The sequence below is a fragment of the Thamnophis sirtalis genome, unplaced genomic scaffold (assembly GCF_051295495.1).
Source record: "Thamnophis sirtalis isolate CommonGarterSnake01/CBP01778 unplaced genomic scaffold, rThaSir2_p1.2 scaffold_11, whole genome shotgun sequence".
NCBI lineage: Eukaryota > Metazoa > Chordata > Lepidosauria > Squamata > Natricidae > Thamnophis > Thamnophis sirtalis.
In genome coordinates this window covers 35,877,515-35,902,127 of record NW_028261391.1, presented here as the reverse complement: position 1 = coordinate 35,902,127, position 24,613 = coordinate 35,877,515, and the positions used below count along the sequence as shown (strand labels likewise).

General features: G+C 38.2%; 1 protein-coding gene across 3 annotated transcripts in view; it reads right to left on the bottom strand.

Moving 5' to 3' along the window:
* Positions 1 to 22,257, bottom strand: part of CAB39 (calcium binding protein 39) — a 34,986-nt gene extending 12,729 nt beyond the window's left edge. The window contains exons 1-3 of one of the 3 annotated variants that reach the window (XM_014068594.2): positions 22,058 to 22,257; positions 10,144 to 10,302; positions 4,363 to 4,527 (exon numbers count right to left, since the gene is read on the bottom strand). In XM_014068594.2, coding sequence (XP_013924069.1) covers positions 4,363 to 4,527; positions 10,144 to 10,257 — 279 coding nt within the window. In that variant the 5' untranslated portion in view covers positions 10,258 to 10,302; positions 22,058 to 22,257. Of the gene's footprint in view, positions 1 to 4,362; positions 4,528 to 10,143; positions 10,303 to 21,709; positions 21,731 to 22,057 lie in introns of those variants that run through there. The other 2 variants (XM_014068602.2, XM_087725510.1) reach the window with 2 other exon arrangements.
* Positions 22,258 to 24,613: the final 2,356 nt, after the last annotated feature.

Sequence of the window (24,613 nt, the reverse complement as noted above, 5' to 3'; positions counted from 1 at the left end):
TACTATGTGATGGTTCAGCTTTTTTAAATCTAGCATTCCCCTCCACCACCACTACCCCCGGAGTTCTTTGGGACAAGGAAGAGTATGGAATAAAACCCTGTCCCTTCCTGTCCTGGTGGAACCGGTTCTATGGCCTTGATGTTCCTGAGATGAAGGATCTCCTGTTCCATGAGAGCCTTCTTGATCGGGCAAGAGGGGGTTGGGCTTCGAATGAAGTGACGAGGAGGGGATAGGAACTCAGGTCAGACCTATGTGGATGGTTTGCAGGACCCACTGGTCCGATGTGATTTGCTCCCATTAGGTGTGGAACAGTTGAAGACGCTCTCTGATGAGAGCCATCTGCTGACGGTCACTTATTTCGCCTGAAGGGTCTGGAGCCAGACCCTCCACGAAAGGGACATTTGGAGATGTTCTGCTGACAACCCCTGTCATGAAAAGGCTGACAGTCCTGGGACCTGTCCGCACCCTGGGAAAAGGAACGTTGAAAGGAACTGGAGCTGGAAGACAGCTCTGTGTTCCAAGGGCTGCCTTCTATAGAAGCTACAGGGCGGGGCATAACCTTTTCCTAGGGGGTCACAGCAACACTTGTAATAACAACACAAATAATTCATACACCATTCGAAAGCCCATCAAAAACTGAGTTTATTGACACGATTTAATAGTCAGTATGACCACCATTAGCCCTTCGAACAGCATTCAAACGAGGTGGATAAGAACACAACAAATCTTCAAACAGTTCCGTTCGATTTTCCAGATTTTTCAACACAGTTTCCAAATTCATTCTCAAAGTTTCAACCGAATATTGATTTTGACCTTGCTCCTGAATCATCAGAGCTTCCACTTCATCCTTAATTATGGCCCCAATGTTCTCTGCCGGATTGAGATCTGGCGAATTTCCCGGCCAGACGTCATTGCCCCAAAATTCAACATTGTTTTCCTTTAACAATTGCTGAGTCGCATTTGCACGCATGCAAGGAGCTTTGTCATGAAGAAAGACAGCCTCACCAACCACCAAGACATTGTCTGGATCACTGAGAAATGGAATGACATTCTCCAATAAAATTTTCTCACGGAAATAACTGCCATCCCAGGATTCCCCTTTATCCTTCAAAACCCAATGCAGTTTCTTGGCTGTGAAAATGACGAAAATCCCAATGCAAGTCGGATTGCGAACGATTTGTCGATATCGTTCATGTTTGGCGATGTCGTCGACGTCTTTAGCCCAAATTCGATCGTTCTGGAAATTCGGTTTTCGAATGGCATAAACGAAGAATTCGTCAGATGGCGCCAAATGAAGAAAATCTTCCTCGGTCCATTCAGACAACCAATCGCACAACCAAAGCCGATCTTGAACGTGTGTTTGAGTTTTCAATGGTTTGCAAATGACGTGGAATGGCTTCAAACTTTCTCGTTCTCGATATCGGCCGATTGTCCTTTGATCAACTCGTTTTCCACGAATTTGAAGGATTTCTTGGGCCACTTTTCGGTTTCCTTTTCGTTGTTTGCGACTGCCAGTTGCAATGATGGCTTTGCTTTCTTGGGACAGTTGCAGAGGACGCCCTTCTCCAAATTTTGTGAAACATTCTTGGGCTGTTTTGTTCCAATTATCAGTAACCCAATCCGGATGACGTTTCAATTTGTTTGCAATCCATTTTCGATTGATAAACGTCGCTCCAGCATCGCGAGCCTCTCGAAAGGCAATGCATTTTATTCTGTCAATGATCCTTTGTTCTTCCGAATCGAATTTTCCAGCCATTCTTAAAGCAAATTTAACATTTAATAGCTCATTCAATTCAGTTTTTTATGGGCTTTAAAATGAGGTGTCGCGGAAGTTGTAAACTGCTGTCGATCTTGCTGTGACCCCCTAGGAAAAGGTTATGCCCCGCCCTGTAGAACCCTTACGATAAGACTTCTTTGTGACTGAAGGTATGATCTTCTTCTTATCTTTATTTTCAATAAGTACAGGATATAGGGCTCCCCAAAGAGCTTGCCCCCTTTGAATGGAGCAGAAGCAAGCTTCCACTTGGACACTGGAAGTGTCTAAGCCATAAAAGGCGACAGGTGGTGCTGTTGGAGGCTCTGGCCCTAGATGCAAACTTAGCGGCGTTCAAAGTGGCGTCAGCCATGTATTCTGTTGCCGCAATGATCTTACTGACATCCTGTCTTAACTTAGTGTCCCCAGCCGTAGGTTTGGTAAGCAGTTGCTTCAACCAAAGGAGGGAGGCCCTGGATAGGAAGGAGGCAGAGGCTGATGTCTTAATCACCCAAGCCACTGCCTGGTGGGTCTTGTGGCAGTCTTTCTCTGCTCTTTTGTCCTCCGCTTTGAGCCAGGAAATCGGGAAAGAGCAATGAGGAAGAAGTGAGAGCTGCCACCAGGTCATCTACAGGAGGCAGCTTCAGTAAGTCCTCCAGACTCGTATCCACCTTATATAATTTCCTGTCGCTACCACTAGGGGTGGCAAGGGTGCCTGGCTGTACCCATTGCTTCTGCATGACATTGAGGAACAATTTCAGGATAGGCACAATCTCCTGTGCTGGGACTGGCTCCTCGAAGAGGTCTTCACTAAGGTCCATGGGATCAGGGGCTGTCTGAACTGGGGGGGGCGGGGGGCGGGAAGAACCGAAATGGGTTGAGGCCTTAGCCTTATTCAAGATAGTCTTGAAATGGGCATGCTTGAACAAACCAGTAAACGCGGGCTTGTCAGGAATAGCCCCCTCGTCCCCCGAAAACTCAGGCTCTGGATCAGGATGTCTTCCTCCTCCCAGGCCGAATCCTCACTTGCCAATGGGGAGTGAGGAGAAGATGGTGGGCGTTGGGCCAGAGGAGCCACCTGGGTCGAACCTTGGGCCAAGTCTGGGTGGAACCTGTGCAGGTGTTTAGCCCGTTGCTGCATGCCTGCTTCTATCCCCTGGGAAATGGCCCTGGAAATAACCTCCTGAATCTCTACTGAACGATCGGGGCCCTGATCCTCTGCAGGGCAGCTCCTGGCGGGCGGCTGAATGACTGGCTGATGGGGTGCTAAGGAAGCAATGTAGGTAAAAGAAAAGGCAAAAAATAAAAAAATGGAGAGAGAGTCCAAGCTATTTGCAAGGATGAAGAGAAACTTGAAGCCCGTCCACTGGGCTGACTGAATTGAAAAAAACTGGAGACTGGTCAGCACCAAGAAGCGTGGCTAAAAGTTTCAATTCAGTCCTGGGCAGATTGGCTGTAGTTAACCCATGCTTGGACTCTCCAAGCAGCGCACAAGAAAATAGAAAACATCCTTTTGATAGAAAAGTATATATGCATATCTCTAAAGATATATTTCATTATTAGGTTATACAAATGTAATTCATTCTATCAAAACAGTTAGATAAAGGCAAGGCTTCAAAGATTAGGCAACAAGTTTTGCACTCTCCCATTTAACATCTGTTTTTGAACATGTGTTCCTCATAGAATAGTAGGGTTGGTAAAGACCTTGGAGGTATTCTAGTCCAACCCCTTGCCCAAGACAGGAGTCCTTATACCATCCCGGACAAATGGTTATCCAATCTTTTCTTGAAAATCTCCAGCGATGGAGCACCCACAATTCCGGGAGGCAAAGCATTCCATTGATTAATTGTTCTCACTGTCAGGAAATTCCTCGTTTCCAGATTGGACCTCTCTGACATGTTCCAGTTCTTATTGCTTCTGAAACACAGGGAGCTTTCAAATACAAGTCACTTATGATACAGAGAAGAGAAAGTGGTTTGCTTCTCAAAAAACTCCAATTGGCATTAACTTTTTTCATCCTGTCATCCAGAGTTCATAGTTTGTTATATAAAAATCACATATAACTAATAATATAGATAATGAGAGAGAAACCACATTCCCACAATGATAGCTTATCAGCAGTTTTTATTTTCCCATTAATAGAATAGCCAAATGGAATTAATTGGCATAGTCAGGTTTTGGGGAAACGATTCATTCATCTTGTTGCTGGAGGTGTTTTTTTTTCTTTAAATGAATCCCTCAACTTGTCCATGGGCCTCAATGAGTACCCAACTATGCAAAATGCTTGCCAGTTCTGGAATGTTCTAGGGCACTTTCAGTTCTTGTTGACAAACTGTGTGTGTTTCATAATCTTATATAACTATATGTACGAAGAAATCCTTTTATACCTAAAAAGACAACAGTGTGGGGGGGGGGGGGGTTCTGCTTTATAGTAATGAATTAGTTTAGTTTTCAAAAGGCCTTACAATAGATACAAGGAATAATCCATAAATCCAATAGAAACCCAATTTCTCCCCATATTCTACACATGGAATTACAAAAAAAAATTTTTTACTCTGGTCTTTGCTGAGATTCAAATCTGAAATTACCGTTAGTACATATTTTCCTACCTCAAAATCAATGAGTTGTAGATCAGCGACTAGGGTGCTAAGAAGACCACTGTTGTATAGTTCTTGAGCAAGCTGAGCTACAGCTTCTGTCTGAGGTTCCTTTTCATTGGTGCCATATAAAATTTCTTTCATGGCAACTAAGTTTTTTGAAACTTCTTCGGTAGCCTGTACAAGGGAAAAAAGCCTAGTTATTTTTAAAGCTGAAAATCTTTTGCTCACTAATTTTACTGCTTTTTCATTTCTTTTGAAATTTATATTTACAATAAGATTCAAAGAAAACAGCAAGCAACTTAACAAAACACTAACGAAAGAGAAAATCTGTAGCATATTCATCAAATTGTGAAGGGGCTTCTCATTCTGCATTTTAAAAGGGTGGTTCTCTAATGTTACAAAATATCATAAAATTAATGCCAAAGAACATATTTAGTCATTAAATAATAGTATTATTAATATATGACTGTCTTTCAAAAAAAAAACCAATTTACTTACCTCTTGAATCAAATCCTTATTTGAAATTCTTGAAATCCCAAATTTTCAAAAAAATTCTCTCAGCAATACCAAAAACTCAATATGACTTATTAAAACAATAGCATCTTTATCATTGTAAAACATCTCCCAGATGTATTTGGAGATTTTCAGAACCGAATAAGCTTCTTAGATGAGAAGTGAAATGTTTTCAAGGAAAAATAAAACAAGAAATTCCAGTTGCCTTTTGGAAAAATACCTGATCTCCCAAATATTAACCTGAACAATTCAGGAATTGAAGATATCTCGTTTAGCCACTTTACTTCTCCAAAACTCCATTAAAATACTTCCAAATCACACCTTCATTTTTATTATAAAGTTTCTTATTTATGAGCCTATAAAATACAAGTAGAATATCCTTGTTTGCTTTTAATTTTTTTGGCTTTTATAGTCCATAAAAAGACAGGTGCCCAAGCTATTTCGTACACTTAAATACATTTAGTTTTTGACATATCAAATATATGTCACCAAATGGTCACCTTGGAAAGGCCTGCATATTCCCTTATGATGGGAATATCCAGTCACAAAACTCAATACTCCAGAAAATAAAGAGAAAGGGGAAAATATGAGTATTTAGAAATGAACAGAGCAATTACTGAAAGCCAGCATGGGTTTGTCAAAAACAGATCATGTCAGATGAACCTCATTATCTTCTTTAATAAAATGACTAAATTAGTTAAACAGGGAAGTGTTTGTGCGCTCTCTCTCTTTCTCTCTGTCTCTCTCGCACGCACGCACAACAGTAGTTTAGTGGGTTTATTAATATCCCCCAGCAATTCCTTTCACCAAAACCCCAGAATTGTCCCAATTAAGTCCAGCCAAAAGCAGTCTGTTGCCAGTCCACAGAGCAATGGCCAATGAGTCCACAAGGCACTTGAAAGATCCCAATCAAGATGAACCCACTAGGCAAACCCAAATCCACAATACAAGAGGGTTCACAAGGCAAGAAAAATCCAGAGTTCACAAGGTGTGATCCACGTCAAGGCACAGTATCAATCCAAAGCAAGGCAGGAATCACAACATCTAGGAACCACACAGTTAGAAAATGAACACATTGTTCCCAGCATTGCCTCCATCTGTCTGCTGTGCTAAATATCCAGCTTCACTGCTCCTGCCTTTTCTCTGCCCTATGTGTTCTCAGATCAAGTGTTGAAGGGTTCCACACAGTTAGAAAATGAACACATTGTTCCCAGCATTGCCTCCATCTGTCTGCTGTGCTAAATATCCAGCTTCACTGCTCCTGCCTTTTCTCTGCCCTATGTGTTCTCAGATCAAGTATTGAAGGGTTCCTCTTCCTCATTGCTGACCATCTGCAGTGGCATGCTTTTCCCCACCAGAAGTCTCAGGGCTGTCCTGCTGCAGCTGTGCTTCAGCCAAATCCCTTTCAGACAGATGTTTGGAGCTGTTGACCAACCCCTCTCCAGACATACCCAGAACTGGTTCACCCTCCTCCAAGCTGGCATCTGGAGAGGTATCTGGGGGAGTCATCACTATGCTGTGGATATAGTATCCTTGAATTTCAGTCAGGCATTTGACAAAGTAGACCACAGTATACTTCTTGGCAGATACAACAATGCAGAATAGACAGTCTTCAATGGAACTATATCTATGTGGAAAGGAACATGAAGTGGGGTACCTCAAAGTTTGCTTTGGGCCCAATGCTCTTCAACATCTTTATAAATGATGTAGATGAGGGGATAAAACTCATCAAATTTTCAGGTGACACTAAGCTGGGAGGAATTGCCAACACTTTGGAAGATAGACTCAAGATTCAAAAGGATTGTGACAGATTGATCATTGGGCCCTATCCAAGAAGATGCAGTTCAGTGGTGAAAAAATAACATCCTGTACTTAGGCATAAGTATAGTATAGGAGCAACTTGGCTCAACAGTATAACTGAGAGTGAGCTAGGTGGAACACTGATTATGTATGAGCCAGCAGTGTGCTGAAACTGCCAAAAAAGCCAACACAGTTCTAGACTGCATCAACAGAGGAATAGCATCAAGATCACAGGAAGTGATAGTACTACTCTATACTGCACTAGTGAGGCCACATTTGGAATACTATGTCAAGTTTTAGTCACCATAACACAAAAAATGATACTGAGACCCTAGAAAGAGTGCAGAAGAAAGCAACAAAGATAATAAGGGGCTTGGAGTCTAAATTATACAATGAACAGTTGTGAGAACTAGTTATGTTTAGACTAGTGAACAAAAGGCTCAGTGGAGACATGATAGCAGTCTTCCAATACTTGAAGGGCTGTCATAGGGAAGAGGACATCAATTTTCTATAGCACAAGAAGCAACGGATGAAAGCTCATCAGAGGCAGATTTAACCTGGAAAGAAGAAGGAATTTCCTGACATTGAGAATGATTAATCAATGGAACAGCTTGCCTCCTGGAGTTATGAGTGCTGCATCACTGAAGGTTTTCAAAACATTTGTTAGGATAGTATAAGAACACTTGTCTTGGACAGGGGATTGAACTAGAAGACCTCCACCAAGGTGTTTTCCAACCCTACGATTCTATGAAAGGAAAAGGAAAAGGAAACCAGATAGATTGGTAGGAGCAAAGGGCATTATTTTAGGGACATTAGAGTGGTAATGATGAATGTCTGAAGGATGTAAAAAAAAAATCAGGCATCATCTAAACATAATCTCCTGGAAGGATAAAAAATGCCAGGCAGAAAGAGGAGACAGACAGTTAATTAAGCTCACACAGTTAACTATTTATAGCATCAAGAGCAATTTTACACACCACAAGCACACTGCCCATTTAAAAATAAATGCTGAGGTTAACCAAAAAGATAGAATTAGATCAACATATATTCAGAAGCAGACAAAAAATCACCCTAATATACCAGCCACACTTGTATGGATCTATTTAGGATTCTGCTCCCAAAATCCCAAGAAAAGGTTTCTCTCCTTCGAGGGATATAACTGAAACCAAAAACAAAAAGACCTTGTGTTTTGCTTATTATGTTCAAGTCAGGATACAAGTTTGTCTCTAAACCAGACTCAAACTACAGTTTGTTCTTGGCTTCTGTTCAACATTTTTTGAGGAAAACTGCTTATGAAATTACACTGCGTAAAAAATTACCCTTCATAAAAATTGTACAGGTGCATACTGTGTATGCCTTTTTAAACTGTGAATTACCATGAGAAAGTCAGGAGAATGCAATATTGGTTTTATGACTTCATTTTGAATTATAAATTTGAAAAAGTAAAATGACCTCTCCTCATTTCCCCTGCTTTATATATGCAGGAAAAATATGGTTAATCATTTAAATTGTTTTACCAGTGCAACAAGTTCTGCATGCAATCCATACTTCATAAAGTATAATAAATTTAAATTTAAATAAATTTTATTAGATTTTATACTGTTTCAATTATGTGAACTTTGGCAGTATACATATAAAACAAATATATTAAAATGCATAACAAATATTTAAAAAATAACATATAATAATATAATTTGAATTTTTAACTTTGAAAACAATTATTTCACTATAATTACATCTTCACTAGATATGGGGGAAAATGTATATATACACCTTACTTTTTGGAGTATAAGACACATCAAGATTTTGAAGTAAATTTATAAAAAAAGTTTTTGCACTCTGCAGGCCTTCCAAACCCTCCGCATGCTTCATTTTTTGTGAAAAACGGGGCATGCAGAGAGTTTGAGAAGCCTTCAAAGTGCTCCTGGGGGCAGGGGCATGAGCAAAAAACGGTCCATTTTTTGTAATATGGGCCCGGTTTTTTGTTTGTTTGTTTGTTTTGCAAAAAACAGGGCATACATAGGTTTTGGGAGGCTTGAGAGTGCTCCTGTGAGTGGTGGAGTGGCAAAAACAAGCAAAAAACGGCCAATTTTTCACTTGTTTTTGCCCTCCACAGCCCACAGGAGCACTTTACAGGCCTCCCAAACCCTCTGCACATCCATTTTTTCAAAGGGGGCGGGGTTTTGGGAGGCCAAAAATGCTGTATTCAGTGTATTAGACGCACCCAGATTTTCACCCTCTTTTTTGAGGAAAAAAGGTGCGTCTTATACTCTGAAAAATATGATATGTAAGTAGGTACACACATACAAAAGTAATGTTAGCTATCTCCTGAAATAATTCCTTTAAAATCCATTTGTTTTTATGTGCTTATGTGGTTATACTAGACTACTTTTCATAATAGGAAAATGGGAATATAGATTTTTTTCGGCTTTCCAAAACTGAAGCAGGAAATGGAGGAAAATTGTGTTCTCCGATTGTGAAGGTTTTAAACTAAGAAACAGAATTCTTAGTTAAGGAGAAGCCAGAAAGACTACTTTCTTCTTTTAATCAACCAGTCCTCTTTCTGAAAAGTGAAAGAAGATACAGATAGTCCTTGACTTGTGCTCACCAATGGGACCAAATTTCAGTTGTAAATTGTTGTTGTCATTAGTCAAGGGACTCACAACTGGACCCAATTTATGGTTTTAATGGCAGTTATTATGTAAATCATGAAATCATAGGTCTGAATCATACTGCAATCATTATGTAAATCCATTCTCCCCAAAGTCATGTGATTGCAGAAAGGGCAGAAAGGTTAGGAGTGCTTTATGGGCTGTAAAGCACCCTTCCTAGTCTGTTGTAATTTTGAATGGTCATTAAATGACCGTTCATAAGCTGAGGACTACTTTTATTGGAGAAAGATATTTTAAGCAAGAACCGCGTGTGAAGGATTCCAGGCCTAACTCAGAAGTGTTGCAATTTAAATATTGCATTATGACAATGAAATCTTCCTTCATGACTACTACTCCTAGGCATTTAGTCCAAGGAAATATTTCGTGAACATAAAGTTACCATTTCAACTGAGAAGCAGATTAGTTGGACAGGGATTCTGATAGATTAATAGACTAGTAATAGATTAATAACAGTGGGGTATCAACTAGGAAAAAAAATCAGGTGACAGTGAAAACGCAGACAGGAAAGTAAGGAAAGTTTTTGTTGAAATGTGTTTTAAATGTTTATCTAGGAGCAGAGAAAATTTTCAGAGAAAATATAAATGCTATTAAAGTAGTGCTGATAACAAATGTGTTGGAAAAGCTTGAACAGCAATACATTTCCCACGTAATGTCCAGAAAAGCTGCTACAAAGGCAGTAATCATTATTTGCCAAAAATAAAACAACAGATTCTGCTGCTGAGGATTAACAAAAATGCTTGGGAAAATTTGTACTGTTAAACAATTCCTCCAGGACAGGTTCATAAAAAGTAAATGTAAATGTTACCTTTTCTACCTTCTTGTCAGAAATATCTTGTTTTTCTAGAACTGCCATGCTTTCTTTCAAATTCTTCACTATGTCTGCAGGAGACTTGTGTGATTTGCCAAAGGGAAATGGCATGCTTGCAAACGACAAGGGTCTTTTCTTCTAGAAGTCTTCTTTTATCTGAAAATTAAGAAGAGAGTTAAGAGTAGTAAAGAAAGCATATAACATCTGGATACAAAAAGTGGACATCATAACATTTGTTAGAATTGAGCCTGAGATTTTCAGCTCCAAATTAAAGCAGAACACTGAAGTAAATGCATAGAGTATAACAGCATAACTTTAGTTCTGCAGAAGTTAGCATTCTCTATAAAATTATAATTTATCCTTCCCAAATTAATTAATTTTCAAATTAATATCTTACAGTTACAAAACCGATTGTGACTTTTATTAATATTTTGGGCAATAAACTTTCAAAAAAACCACTTATTTTAAACTACCGATCAGAAGCATCTTAAATATGCAAAATATTATCTTTACACAACAGGATCCCCAACCCCTGGACTGCAGACCAGCACCAGTCTGTAGCCTGCCAGGAACTGGACCATGCAAGCAAGCAAGGCCCAATCCATATATGCACAAGATACAAGCAATGAGCAAAACCATGTATTCCCTGACCCACAGAAAAACTACCCTCCATGGAACCAGTCTTTGAAACCCCAAAGGTTGGGGACAGCTGGTATAGAACTCTTCCACACAATTTTTGCAGTTTTCTTTTTTAATTTTATAAAATATACAGGTGGTAGCTACTGCCCAAAACGTATCTGCTTTAGAAACTGAGCAAGATCAGGCTTCATTAGCAGCTGAGCAAGACAGTTCCAAAGAATACCATGTCTGGAGGCATGACTGATAAGTCAAAAAAGACATCCTGGGAGAAGGCAATGGAAAGTCACTTCCATATTGTTGCCGAAAAGATAGATTATTTGTAAGGTTATCGGCACAGGAATCAAGTTTAACCTGAATTTATTTAATTAGTTTTTCCGCATCCAAGTAGGTGAAAGTGCTATTTAATAATTAATCCCTTAAGTTACTTTATGACTGGGCTTCCAGAGGAATCTGTTGGACAAAAAGGAACAAAACAGCCTTTTCTTTAAAAAAGCTAAGGGGCTGTTTACAAAAAAAGCTTGGTGAAGCTAAGGTTACATAGCAGCCCCATGAAATGTAGTCAGAAAGAAAAACATAATTGCCTAGCTATCCCTCACTAATCTCAACCAACATAGTTAAGGCTGGCTGGGAACTTTTTGAGGTGGAATTCGAACATTTCCAGAGGAATTACCGTAGGTTTGGTGGGCTGCCCCGTTCATAGAGCAATTTAAATAATTATTGGAAACAAATGTAAACAATTAAATGTTAAGAAACATCATTTAAAATGAAGGCTAAATGAGAAATTGACCAGCAGAGATATTTGAAATGCAGAAAAGCATTCTTGAACATTAGAAGATAGGGGTTCATAACATTAGATTATTGAATACATAGCAAAATGAATATTAAAATATTCTAATTAGATAATATAATTAAAGCAATATTTTTAATCCTGGAAAAATACCTGTTCCAAATCATCTGTTACTATTTCTCAAATACTATGAGACATGCCAATACCACAGACATTGATTATTTGAAAATATTTTTCATTAATTATTAAGCAACTAGTTTTATATTCCTTGTTTTTATGAATGACAGAATAAAAAGAAACCTACTTAGCAAACACCTGTCATTTTTTGTCAGCAGGTGAGAAGTGCCAAATCAAAAACATGCACAGAGGTGCATAATATTCAAGAAGCTATAAAATATATCTCCTTAAATCTATTTTATGGAAAAGGGAAACAGATAAGAAGAATTAGGAGCTATGTGATATTTATGAATATAGGAAAGTTAAATAACACCCTGCACAACTCTACTTTTCAACATCAGCAGCCGTGCTGGGACTGAAGTAAGGCCTGGAGTCTTCAGTTTCAGCTGTCTGCTACTGAACCTCAGCTTCACCCCTAGTGGCACCTCTGCCAAGGAGTGCTGTCTCAAGCTCCATGCCATGGTCAGGTACACCAGTATCACAGAGCAATGGTCCCATCGCCTCCACTACCCTGCACTCCAAGGTCCCGCTATGTCCAGCTGACCATAGCTGCCTTCTGCTGCTGAGGCCAGCCCAACCCTATCCTAAGGCAACTGTTGGCTGCACCAGGCCTCCTTCGCAAATCTGATTGTACCATCCTCCAATTTTTATGATGCTTCAGAAGATCTCAGAAGCTTTCCAGAGGTTTTCTGTAAAGCAATGGCAACCAGCTGAGGGCTGCTGCCAAGGGTTTCTGCTATACAGGAAGGCAAAAAGGGCAAAGATGAAGGTGGGGGTGAGGGAAGATAGGTGGAAAGGGGAAGTCGAAGCATCCCTGAGTTATAAGTGGCTGTCAAGCACTCAAATGTTGATTGTGATGGCAATACAAGCTGCAACTACAAAAACTAGGCATAAGTAAACATTCATTCAGCATTTTGAACAGTTGCTAAGCAACTGGACTACTAGTATGAGATACACAATTAATTAAAAAGTTTCTAAAAAATAAACATATACAAGAGTCTAAATGTTAATCATATTCAAACAGTGGATGGCTGTTTTGGCTAATACTCAAATCTTAACTACTACTTTGTCATATGTAGAGCAATTTTGAAAAGGAAGCGTTAAGGTAAAGTTGTTTCCTGTCCAGTTCTCCAATTAAAATTTAAAGCAAGTCCTGCCTGCAGGCTATAATGTTTTGAGTATGATTTCATCCAGGAGGCAAGTCAGGAGTGACCAATCATTGGGAAAGCTAAAAAGTACAAAACTCAATGAACTCTTGACATACATACTAAGTAGGTATTTAATCATTTTATATCCCCCATCTTACACCAAGAGATAGCTAATATCAAACTTCACGTAGCTTTTCTTGGTGACATAAAACCTTCAAAGCCTGCTTATTTTCAGAAAGGTAGATCTGCTGTGTGCTATAAATAATATTGATACGTTAAGAAGAATTAACTTTGCAGTTTTAACACATCTCATAATCACCAATAATTTAACAGATGAAAAATACTTAAAAATACCAAGAAAAGGTTTATTCTAACAAAAGTAACATAATTTCACAGACACCTACCCAAATTCCCACTTTCCCTGAAGTCGTGATTCTAGAACTTCTGCAGCTGAACTTTGTTCAGAAGGAAAGGAATTTATACCTTCTTTCTTTTAAATTAAGGCTGCTGTTTATTACTTAGGAGTGGAGACATGAACACATTTAAGAGAATACACATACAGGACCGTACTATCCACTAGTTTCTTTCAATCAAAGATTAAAAATTAAAGTGCACTTTTCCTAAAGAATGACTGCATTTAGCTTTGTATGATGGTTGTATCTTAAGGTCACATGATCACCATTCATTACCTTCCCAGCCGGCTTCCAACAAGGGAAGTCAATCGGGGAAGATAGATCAGCTAAACAACCATATGATTCATTTAACAACTACAGTGTCACTTAACAACCAAGGCAAAAAAGATATAAAATAGGATGTAACTCACTTAACAACCACCTTGCTTAGCAACAAAAAATCTCGACCCAATTATGGTTTAAGTCAAGGACTACCTACACAATGTGTACTCAACATTATGGTCACTGTAGTGCCCTGTCCTTACAACCAACCACAGGGACACTGCAACTGTCCCTGCCCATCTATCTTTCCCGCCCAACTCACGCCACTGGGTCCTTTGGGCCTGGCGAGGTACCCACAGATCTTGGCCCTGCCTCCTGCCCAGGTGAATTGGGAGATTTAATAAAATATGTGAAAGCCCAAAGTCATCATTAAGAGATTGAGATTATACCATGCTTTTTTATTTTCAAACATAATACAATTGATAATATTTGCCTAAAAAGAATTTATGATCAATTTAACATTGAACTGAATATGCTCGGTTATTTTTTTAAATCATGAAGGATATTACCTTCAATCTATGAATTCATGGCTAATTATTTCTATTAGAAAATTTCCAAATTAGGATGCATCCAAGACACGTGGTGTAATTAAACTATAAACATGCCTAAAGGTGAAATGTTCTGACATTGAAGGTCGAAATGTACACATTATACCACTGAATAGCTAGTAGCAGCTACTAATCTAGATTTAAATGTTAACTGGCAGATGGCAATGCTGACACAATGATCGTATTCATGGTGATCATGTGACACTATTGGCAAAGATACAGTTCCTTGCATTGTTTTTCATTCAATAGTACATGTAAACCCAAAACAAGTAACTTTGATCCCGAAACAAACATGCTGGGATATCAGTATCATGCACAATAAAGAAGAATAGAAGATTTTTTCATATATTATCTGCCTAATTGTTAATAATGAATACTAATAATGTTCAACATGATAAGAATAAAGCATTTAGCCCTTATAGAAAGGCATAAGGTATAAGTTTTAAGTCACTTTATTCAATAACTGTCCCATTTTAAATGCCATCACACCAACTTCTTTGGTTTGTTATATATAATATGCATAATGATGATAGAATTAAAAAGGCAGTTTATAGAATCAGAACTATATGGGGCCATTTAAATCATAAAATTCAACTAACTGGACATTACAGTTTGCTTCATGAATCCTTGCATAAATTGGTTTTCATATATCCCTGATCATACACTGTGTGCATGCATGTTTACTATTATTAGTGTACCTCTTGTGTAATACCGTACCAGAATTAATAAGGGGGAGGGGGTGTCTTGTTTTTTTATACCTTCAAATAAGACTTGACTCCTATAGACTGCCTGGACAAATCCTTGCAATTTTCTTGGCAAGGGGTTTGCCACTGCCTCCTTTCCAGGGCTGAGAAAGTGTGCCTGGCTCAAGGTCACCCACCTGGCTTTGTGCTTAAGGCAGGACTGAAATTCACAGACCTGGCTTTGTGCCTAAGGCAGGACTCAAATTCACAAACTCCCTGTTTCTAACTTGGTGCCTACACCAAATAAGAACTTATACATGGATTATAATTATAATTAATACACTATCATTACATAGATTAATGGCAATGCACTCAATGTCCATTTTGCATTTATCATCCTTTGCACAAGCTATATAAATACCAATCATTAAAGTATTTCTATTAACTATTTCCACAAGCATGCTGACATATTTTCATTATATTCATTAATCAAACAGTAACAATTTTTATGTTACTCTTCTTTGAAGGATTAATACCTAGATAACACAAATGTTATTAATATGACTCTGGGAAGCTTTAATTCAATGACAATTTGACTGAATTATTCCTTCAACTTGAATCAACAAGGTAATTAAATATATGAAATTGTATCGAGTGCTTTTAAACCATTTCAACAATTCAACAAAGTAAAATATATTTTTACCTAATCAATGTGCTTGTCAGTCTCTTTCATTCAAATCTTGAGTGACATGGCAAAAACCTAGCAATTGCCTACTATAACACAACTTTATTATGTTATACTCCCCATCCTCACTTTAACTCATTTTAAAAATAAAAGAACTGTAGGATTTTATAATACAGGTGACATTAAAAGGAAATATATTATTTTTTATATTATCTGAATTAATACAAGTTAACTTTGAACAATTTATTCACTTCACATAATTGAACAAAGTTTTATTGGTAAGTAAATACTTTTGCTAATGAAAATTTTATGCACATATTGCAAGCTGATTGAAGAAGTTCTTTAAAATGTGAGGTGACCTTTAGTCAACTTTTTAATAACCTAATAATTTATGTACATATCTGTACATAAAACAATTCCACGGTGTCTGAAAACCCTTTTCAAAACATGAAGCAGAACTACAAATACAGGTAGTCTTCGACTTACAAACAATTCTTTAGAAAGTTACAACAGCACTGAAATAAATAAATAAATAAAGTCTTACACGTGGTCCTTGCACATATATGACTACTGCAGCATCACTACAGTCATGTGGCTACAGCATCCTGGCTTAGTGTGATCATCATTTGCAATGTTCCAGCTGGTTTCCCATAAGAACAATCAGCAGGGGAGGGAGGCAGTTTTGCTTAAAGAGCGTGCAATTCATTTTAACAGCTGTAGTGATTCACTTAACCACCATAGGGAAAAATCATGCATGACTCATTTAACAACTGTCTTGCTTAGCAATGGAAATTCCATTCCTAATGGGGGTCATAAGTCAAGGATCTGCATTTATAAATTGTACTGCTTCACAGCTGGGAAAATGTAATTTCCGCTAGTAATATAAAATATTTTCTGCATATTTCAATTCTGAAAATGATAAAGAAAAGGAATGTTTCTTATTTGCATGTTTAGTATCACAGACCTTTTGGGGTGGGGGTGGGGATACAAATGTAAAGTCTCTATAACTGCACATTATTCCAATGCTCACAGTGCAATACAAAAAGACTATTCTATAAATTGTGGACATTATACAATTATTTAATTCATATTTAGTGTGGAGGTGGTGAAGGAGAACATAAGGCAACAGCTCTGTACTTAATGCAGATGGAATTTATATACTATTTTAGCACACAAAAGGGCTGCTTGAGTCTTTCATGACAGAGGATGCCATAAATTCCACACTGTTCCAATATTTTGTTATTTTAAAGTATATGTGCCCAAATTGGATAGCTTCAAAAACACCCATTGTAACTGATTCGCAAAGCACATGTTTAGCTTCCCTAGACACCATGGAGCCAGTCATATAAGTTGCAAAAAGCACTAGTTTCAAAAGAAAATTATGCATGACAAAACTTCATTTGCAATCATGAATTCTAATGATACAAAATATTTTGGTTGCCTATGGCAAACAATTGCCCCTAGCTAATAGCTGTACCTACCAATATAATATCACAATAATTGGCACCATAAATGCAATTGCTGCTGTGCAAAGTATAAAAGTGCTACCATACTACATTGACAAATCTATCTCTGGATAGTTAATCCTTTAGCAATTCTGAAGCAATTTTATAAGATGTAAATATCCTCATTTTCTCCACCTAAGGAATGGTTCTAATCAATAAACTATCTACAACTGATGTCTAATACTTTATAATATTATTATATAAGCTACATTCTAATGTTTAACTATTAATGGCCAACAGCCATAAATGTACAGGTGTAAGACATTTAGGGAGGAATACAAAGGCCTACAGCAGTATAGACAAAAATGGGAAAAAAGTTATTTGTCATAATTGCCACATTTAGAATACAAGATTGCCAGTATTATAACTCAGGTGCAAGAGTTATTTCTATTCAAAGATTTGAAAATTTACTGAATAAAACATCTGTGAGATAGTCATGACCCTAAAATCAATCTTTAACTCACTGGTTATATGCCATGAACTCAGTGTCAACTCTTAGCAATGACATAGATAATCTTCATTAGGATATGTCCCTAACCTGGTCCTTCATGTCTTCCAATGTTATTTCTATCATCATAATTCAGTATATTCCCCATGCCATTTGTCATCCTCTTCTTCCATAGTCAGTCAAAGTAAGATAATTTGTGCCTTGACCGCTGTGATTGCTCTGCGTGATGATCCATTCGTTTGTTTCCTTGGCTGTCCATGACAGTTTCACAAGACTTTGCTACCACTAAAAATTCAGAAGAGTCAATACTCTTTCTGTCCTACTTTTTCAAATTCCAATTTTTGCTTCCCTAAAGTGTCATAGAGAATACCACTGTTTGGCCTGCTTGCACTATTCTGATCTTTTTGACCTCTAGACTGCCAAGGTGCAGGATAGAGTGCAGTGTGATGGGGCAGTGATGGGGGAGATAGGAAGATAAGGAGAATTGGAGACTAGAGAGGCAGGGCAGGAGAAGCGTGAGGTCCTGGCTAATGACAACAACCAGGACTACTGAAACTGGTATTGCTAAGCAGTGCATTCACATGTTGTTTACCTAATAATATCACTTAGCCACCATAATTCTGGTCCCAATTAGGGTTATTAAGCAAGGACTATCTGTAAAGCTTTTTTCTTTTTATATATAATATAAATATGTAAGAATGCATTAGAAATGTGTGTCACAGCACATCTCAACAATTTACTTTAATTTGGAATGATTTAAGAATCTGTAAATCAGATTGGGATTGTTTGCAAGGATGACTAATATACAAATAATTTAATATAAAAACTACAGCATTTTGAAAGGTTATGTCAGCACTGTGATACAAATTAAGTTGTGTCAACAAACAAAATGTAGCAGTATAAGTTCCATTCTTTCTGTAACTTTAGAAAAATGTTGTGTAGAAGATAGTCACAAATTTACACTATAGTCCAGCCTTATGAAGCAGCCCTAATATGATTGGAATTTTGTTTCTTACAAGCAAAACCAGGAAAGAGGTGTCAGAATTCAGTTAACTACCAGGTGTTGTTTAGATAAAACAAGAGAGTATTTATTTGCACAAGGGAGTGAAAGGGCCTCCAGATATCCTACCTGTAATTGGAACACTTCTCTGCCAAATAATTGAATTTGATTACAAAATTGTCAACTTGATCCTAAAAATCTATACTGATTCAAGTGTTATATACTGCATTTAAATCACAATATTGCCTGATTTTACACTACCTAAATGTTAGGAAAAGTAACTATAACTGAATTCATCACAGTGTCATGGATTTAATATTTATTCTGTAAATATTTCCTGAAATAAAGATGCTTTATTTTGAAAGCAAGTTGTAAATCTTACGATACTTATCTTGATGTGCTTTTAACTACTGGATTTCCCCTTAGAATAGAAATTTTAAAAGTAGATTATTTGTGGCTGGTCTTCAATTAATCTAAAAAAATAGGTGTCCATTCAATGAAAAGACCAGAACATACTATTAACACTTCAGAACCTATTTTTTCATGAAATATGACATAGAAATTGATCCTGGAATATATACCTACACTGTTGTAGTTTCTAAACCAACCAATCAAATTTACTATTATTTCAAACAAATAGCAAAGAAGCATTACACCATTTCATTTTAAAACAAAATTAGAGATATACAGACTACATATGACTACATAAATCAATGTAAATTGCAATAATGAAAAAGGAAACCAGTATTCTTTACTTTCTTAAACTTCCTACATTTCTGGCAAAATGCCAAACAAAATTCTGCTACTTGCCACATGATTTAAGAGTTTTGATTTGCAAGTAAACAGCATTCATAAAATCATCATGAGCACCTAAAGTTTTTCTATTAAGAATCAATCATGGGTTTCTTAAATCAGTCTTAAATATAAGACACTGAAAATTCAGTTAGACTTCAATTGTGGAAAATCTAATTTGTCTTCCAATATATTGCAAATAATTATATTAAGTAATGTACATACTAAGGCTGATTAAATATTTTAAAAATCTAGTTCCAATATGATTTAAATACATGTGTGATTAGTAAGAAGACTTCCAATTTAAAGAAATGCATTGAAATTGTTCTCAAGGGAACAAGCTGTAATAGAAATATACCTTAGGAACTATATGTTTTAAATAGTGTTAGTGAACCAATTTTGTTGTATCTATTTTGTATAATGACAATAAAGGCTATTTAATTTTGCAGATATTAATCTGATCCTCATGAATTCATGACTACTTAAAATGCCAGTATTTATAAAGAACTATAGAACTAAGACAGTATCTAAGTAGCCTTTATTAAAATAAAACTATAGTAAGAATACAATTTTAAAAACCAATATTAAAAAGTGTCAATCATATCAGAATCAGAAGCATTCTTCCCCTCCTGAACAAACATTTTATCTTAGGAATCTAGACATTTCAGGGAGGTAGAGCATTCTTGACATAACTTTGCAGAACAAGTCTTTGGCCTGTAACTAACAGTAATACATGATATAATCTCTTAAGTCTTTTAACACTGAAACAGTCAGTAGGCATGCATGTATAGAAAGCTGTTATGTGACTTCCAAAATGCATGTAGTTGCAATGAATATTTACAAGGCTAGTGGAAACAATGGCCAATATCTAAAAAGCCATACTAGGGAAGGTTTCTCAATACTCCATTCTAAGTGCATCTTTCAAGCCCCATGAAAAGCTGTCCCAAATGTCACCAGACAGGCATCAAGAAAGAGAGACAGAAGAAACACTAATACTGAGAGAAAATAAATAAGCTAAATTTAAGAAACTCTATGATCGTTATATTTGTCAAACATTTAGAACTGTTATCAAAGTATTTGATTTATGTTATTAAGCAACAATAGTGCTTTGTTGAAAGTTATTAGGATTCATTGAAGAGAAACTACATCAACTAATTTCTTACATAGAAAAATATTCCTATTCAATTTTCTACCATTTTCTTAGTACCTACAAATAAATTTAGAATTTAATTAATTTCATATATATCCAATAATTCATTAGCCTTATCTGCAGCATATATCATATAAAATCTTATCAAAGCAAACTTTATTTTACCATTTCTTGGAATGTGTTTACAAGGACATTTTATCAGAAAATGTAATTTAAATGGTCAGATACTTTTGTTTATATTTTATCACTGTTTTATTTTTAGAAACAGAACGAAAAGTTTACACTTTTAATCTTCTATTTTGCATCCACTAATCAGCATGGAAAGTTTTATTATCAGCTTTTCCACTAAAAAAGAGGAACTCATTTGATCAAGACTTACTCAGATCTTACCCCACTCTCTCTAAGGGAGAGAGACAGATTCATTTCTCAGCTTTTAGAATCAGCTTGTCTATAGTCCATGTTTGTAACTTCTGTATGATTTGAAACATATTCATTAAACTTTACTTAAAGAAGCAATTCCATTAAGCAAAGCATTTTGTGAAGACCTTGACCTACAATTTCCAAACAAAAATCTACATTGCCTTTTATTCCCTCTGCTATTCTTCATACATTTACCAGGAACTGAAAAAAATAAATCTCAGCTCTATGAAAACCAATCCAGAAGCATGCATTTTCATAAACATTAGAAAGCCACAATTATCTAGCTTTAGAGTGCGATGAATACCCACACCAGTAAGTCAAACCAATTAACTGAAGAGAGCACCCACCGGGAATAACTTATATAGTAAATCACTCGTAACATGAACAACAACTAGTACTACGCTTAAATATTTAAACATAATCCCAGGCCTAGAACATTTATGAAACGTATCTAGCAATTAAGATGTGCTACTTTTATCGATGTAGATATGTTTACCTAAACTGGGCCTCTCTGCTCAATAGTTTTGCAAGAGAAAGGCAAATAACTTTTCATTTCTAAAGCAACACTAAACTGGACGAACAAACCTAACGAGAATCTCTTTGCCTTTCAGTTTTTAAGGCCGCATGTATATGTATATATTTTAAACCTAACATTTCCGGATTGAACAAAGTCTCTCCTTCCCTAAAGACGGAGAGACGGGGGCCAATAGGCAAATAAAGTTTTCCTGGATCTGGCTGACATAGCTAACAATGCTCGCCTCTCCCTACACCAAAGGGCCAGGAGAGCTGCAGGGTTGCGTCTCCCTTTTGCACCCCAATTAACAGTGAATCAGGCACCGATTCCCACCTCGCAGTTCCCCGGCGACGATCACGAAGGCGGCTTAGAAGCCTCAACTGTTGGAAACGACGGCGACGAGAAACCTGCTTCTCTTCCCTCCGCCCAACGGGGTTAAGAGGCCATCCGCAGAGCACACACACCGCCGCCCAAGACGCGCTTCCCTCGCCCACTCCACGACCAGGCGGCTGGGAAGGCAGAGAGCCTCTTGTCCCGCCCGGCCAGGCCTCGAAAAAGCAAAGAGGAGAGAAGGATGCTCTCTCATGACGGGCCTCCTCCTCCCCAGGCTCCGCTCCGCTCCGTTCCGCGCTGGACTTGGTCAGCTGCGGCCCGCAAGGCCCGAACAGACCCGGCGCTTACCTACTTTCTTCCCCCGGCGAAGAGGCGACGGGCGGCCTCGGCCTGCTGTCGCTGGAAGGTCGGCTCGCTTTCAGACCAGGCCTCAGCCGACTAGTCGTCGGCCTTGCTGGCCCCTCCCTCGCCCCGCGGTCCTGGCTGTGCAGCGACCCGACCCCCTTGTCTCTCTCTCTCTCTGCTCTTCTTTTCGCCTTCTCTTCCCTTCCCAGCCCGGCGGCGGATACTAACGACAGACGAGCAGTGGCGGGAAGGGAAAGGAAGCTCGAGCTCTCGTCGGAACGCCGGCTCGCTGCTTCCCTCTGCGGCGCGGAGGGATCAGAGCGGCCACAAGTGCCGCCCGGCCGCTCTTCACGGCTAGCCAGGAGAATTTAATGGCGAGCCGCGAGCCGGACCTGGGCAAAGTCCGCGGTGGGCTTTTCTTCGGTAGCTCCAGTCGCAGTCTGACCTGTAATTCAAATGTTTCTCAATTTTATCGAGGCTTTTGGCAACCAAGGGCTATTTAACTATGGAGCCCTGCTTCGTTCTCTGGTTTTGCACAACATCCTGCTGCACCGTAAATAACTATATAGTCCGGGCTTTTTACAGCAAGCTAGGTTAAAATAGGGTTTGGCTAGTTTGTTCCTTGGTATGTCATGTGAACGTAAACCTGCCCCAACACATTAAGATTGCAGAAAGAAGAAGTCTCTCATCTCACAATTAACTGGGTTGTGCCCGTGCAGATACCTTTATAGGCAAGGTTAATTTAACTGTGGTTTACCGAATTAATGCAACTATCTGTGTTTATACAATACTCAGCCCTAGGCTCAGCATTCACATCACATCACTCAGCAAACTGTGTTTGGTTAGTTTACAATTTAGTGTGGTGCAAATCAGTATTTAATAAATATTTGGGGAAGTGGTTCACTGGGATTTCAGGAGGAGAAAAGTTAAACTTTAATTGCAGTTTTAGCCCATGTATCTTTTGTATCATTGCTTTTTTTTTTTTTTTTTTGGCTGATTGACTCAGCAGCGTAAGGTGGGGTTTCGAATGTGCACTTTTGAAGTTTTCTTTGCTTCTGAAGAACTAGGTGAGGTTATTTCCTTTTCACCTGGGTGGCAAGCCTGCAAAAAGTGCCTTGAGCTACATGTAACTTACAAACTCAACAGGAAGATATAGGCTACTGAGCATATTTTAACTAAAGACTTAGTGCCACCACTGACTCTTTCTTTGATGATCCAAGTATAGGATTGCACTGTTTCCTTTGTTTCAGTCTCATAGCTATAGTTTTTATGAATTACCTTTGCTAGAAGAAAGACAACTGGAGCATTCATTCAGTGACTTCAAAATACAGTGAAACTTGTGGTTTTGTCTAAGGAAAGCTTTTTTAACCAGGCTTATTTTAGCCTCTTGAGACCAAGGGTGTGGTTTCTAATCTAACATTTTCTTCACTATATTTGTGAGAGAATAGCAAATTTTCAAAGCCAATATATTAAGGTTGTGTATGCCTCATTTAAAATAATACTAGGTTGTAATTATGTTACAGTGTTCAAGTTTCAACAGATGGTTTTACCTGGAATTGAATGGAAAAGGTATGTACTATGCTGTCTTTGCCAACTTCATGCTATCTAAATATGACTGGGTTTTAACCTAGAGATACTGGAAATTGTAATTCTAGTCTATCTGGAAATCATTGACCTGAAGAATGGGTGGACATACTAGATTCAAAACGAATTTGTAGACATAATATGAGTATTCAGTCATAATGCTCAAACTTCAAACCCTAGATGTGCTCTAGGGTGGTGTTTTTTTAAGTTTCAGCATATCGGTCGTATATTGATCTTGAAATTATAAGATCAAAAAGTTCAATCAGACAGAAGAATTCTATATTTTATTTCTTCCATGATTTAGTTATGGTTCAACATTTAGATTTTCTGCAGAAATTTGGAAACTTTCTGGATATATTTCTTGTTGTGGCACGACAAAACCACGCTAGACTAAAGCGTGCCCGATTAAATCGCGTCGCTGACTTCATCAGCAGGCCGACAACAGTGAGTGCGGAGAAAGAAGGGCACTTTAAATAGCACTTTGAAAGCAAGCCGATTCAAGTTAAGGTAAGGGTTAGTGTTAGGGTTAGGGTTAGGGTTAGGTTAAGGGTTAGGGTTAGGTTAAGGGTTAGGATTAGTTTAGCGTTAGGTTAAGGGTTAGGGTTAGGTTTAGGATTAGGTTTAGGGGGGTTAGGTTTAGGGATTAGGAGTATATCAGGGCACTTAGGACAACAAAAAGATCGTACATCGCCACCTTGATTGCGTCCGCTGAGTCGCGCCCAGCCGCCCTGTTTAGGATAACCCGCTCCCTCCTAAATAGGAGGGATACGGGGGACCCCCTGTAGGGTAGGGCTGAGGACTATGTCCAGTTCTTAGCGGAGAAAGTTGCTCGGTTTCGATCGGATTTGGACTCCGACTTTGCAGATCCAGCCGAGGCACAGGAGGATAATCTGGCAGACCATTGCTGGGTTGAGTTTCAGAATGTTGCCCCTGGGGATGTGGACAAGGCCATGACAGCTGTGAATGCCTCCACCT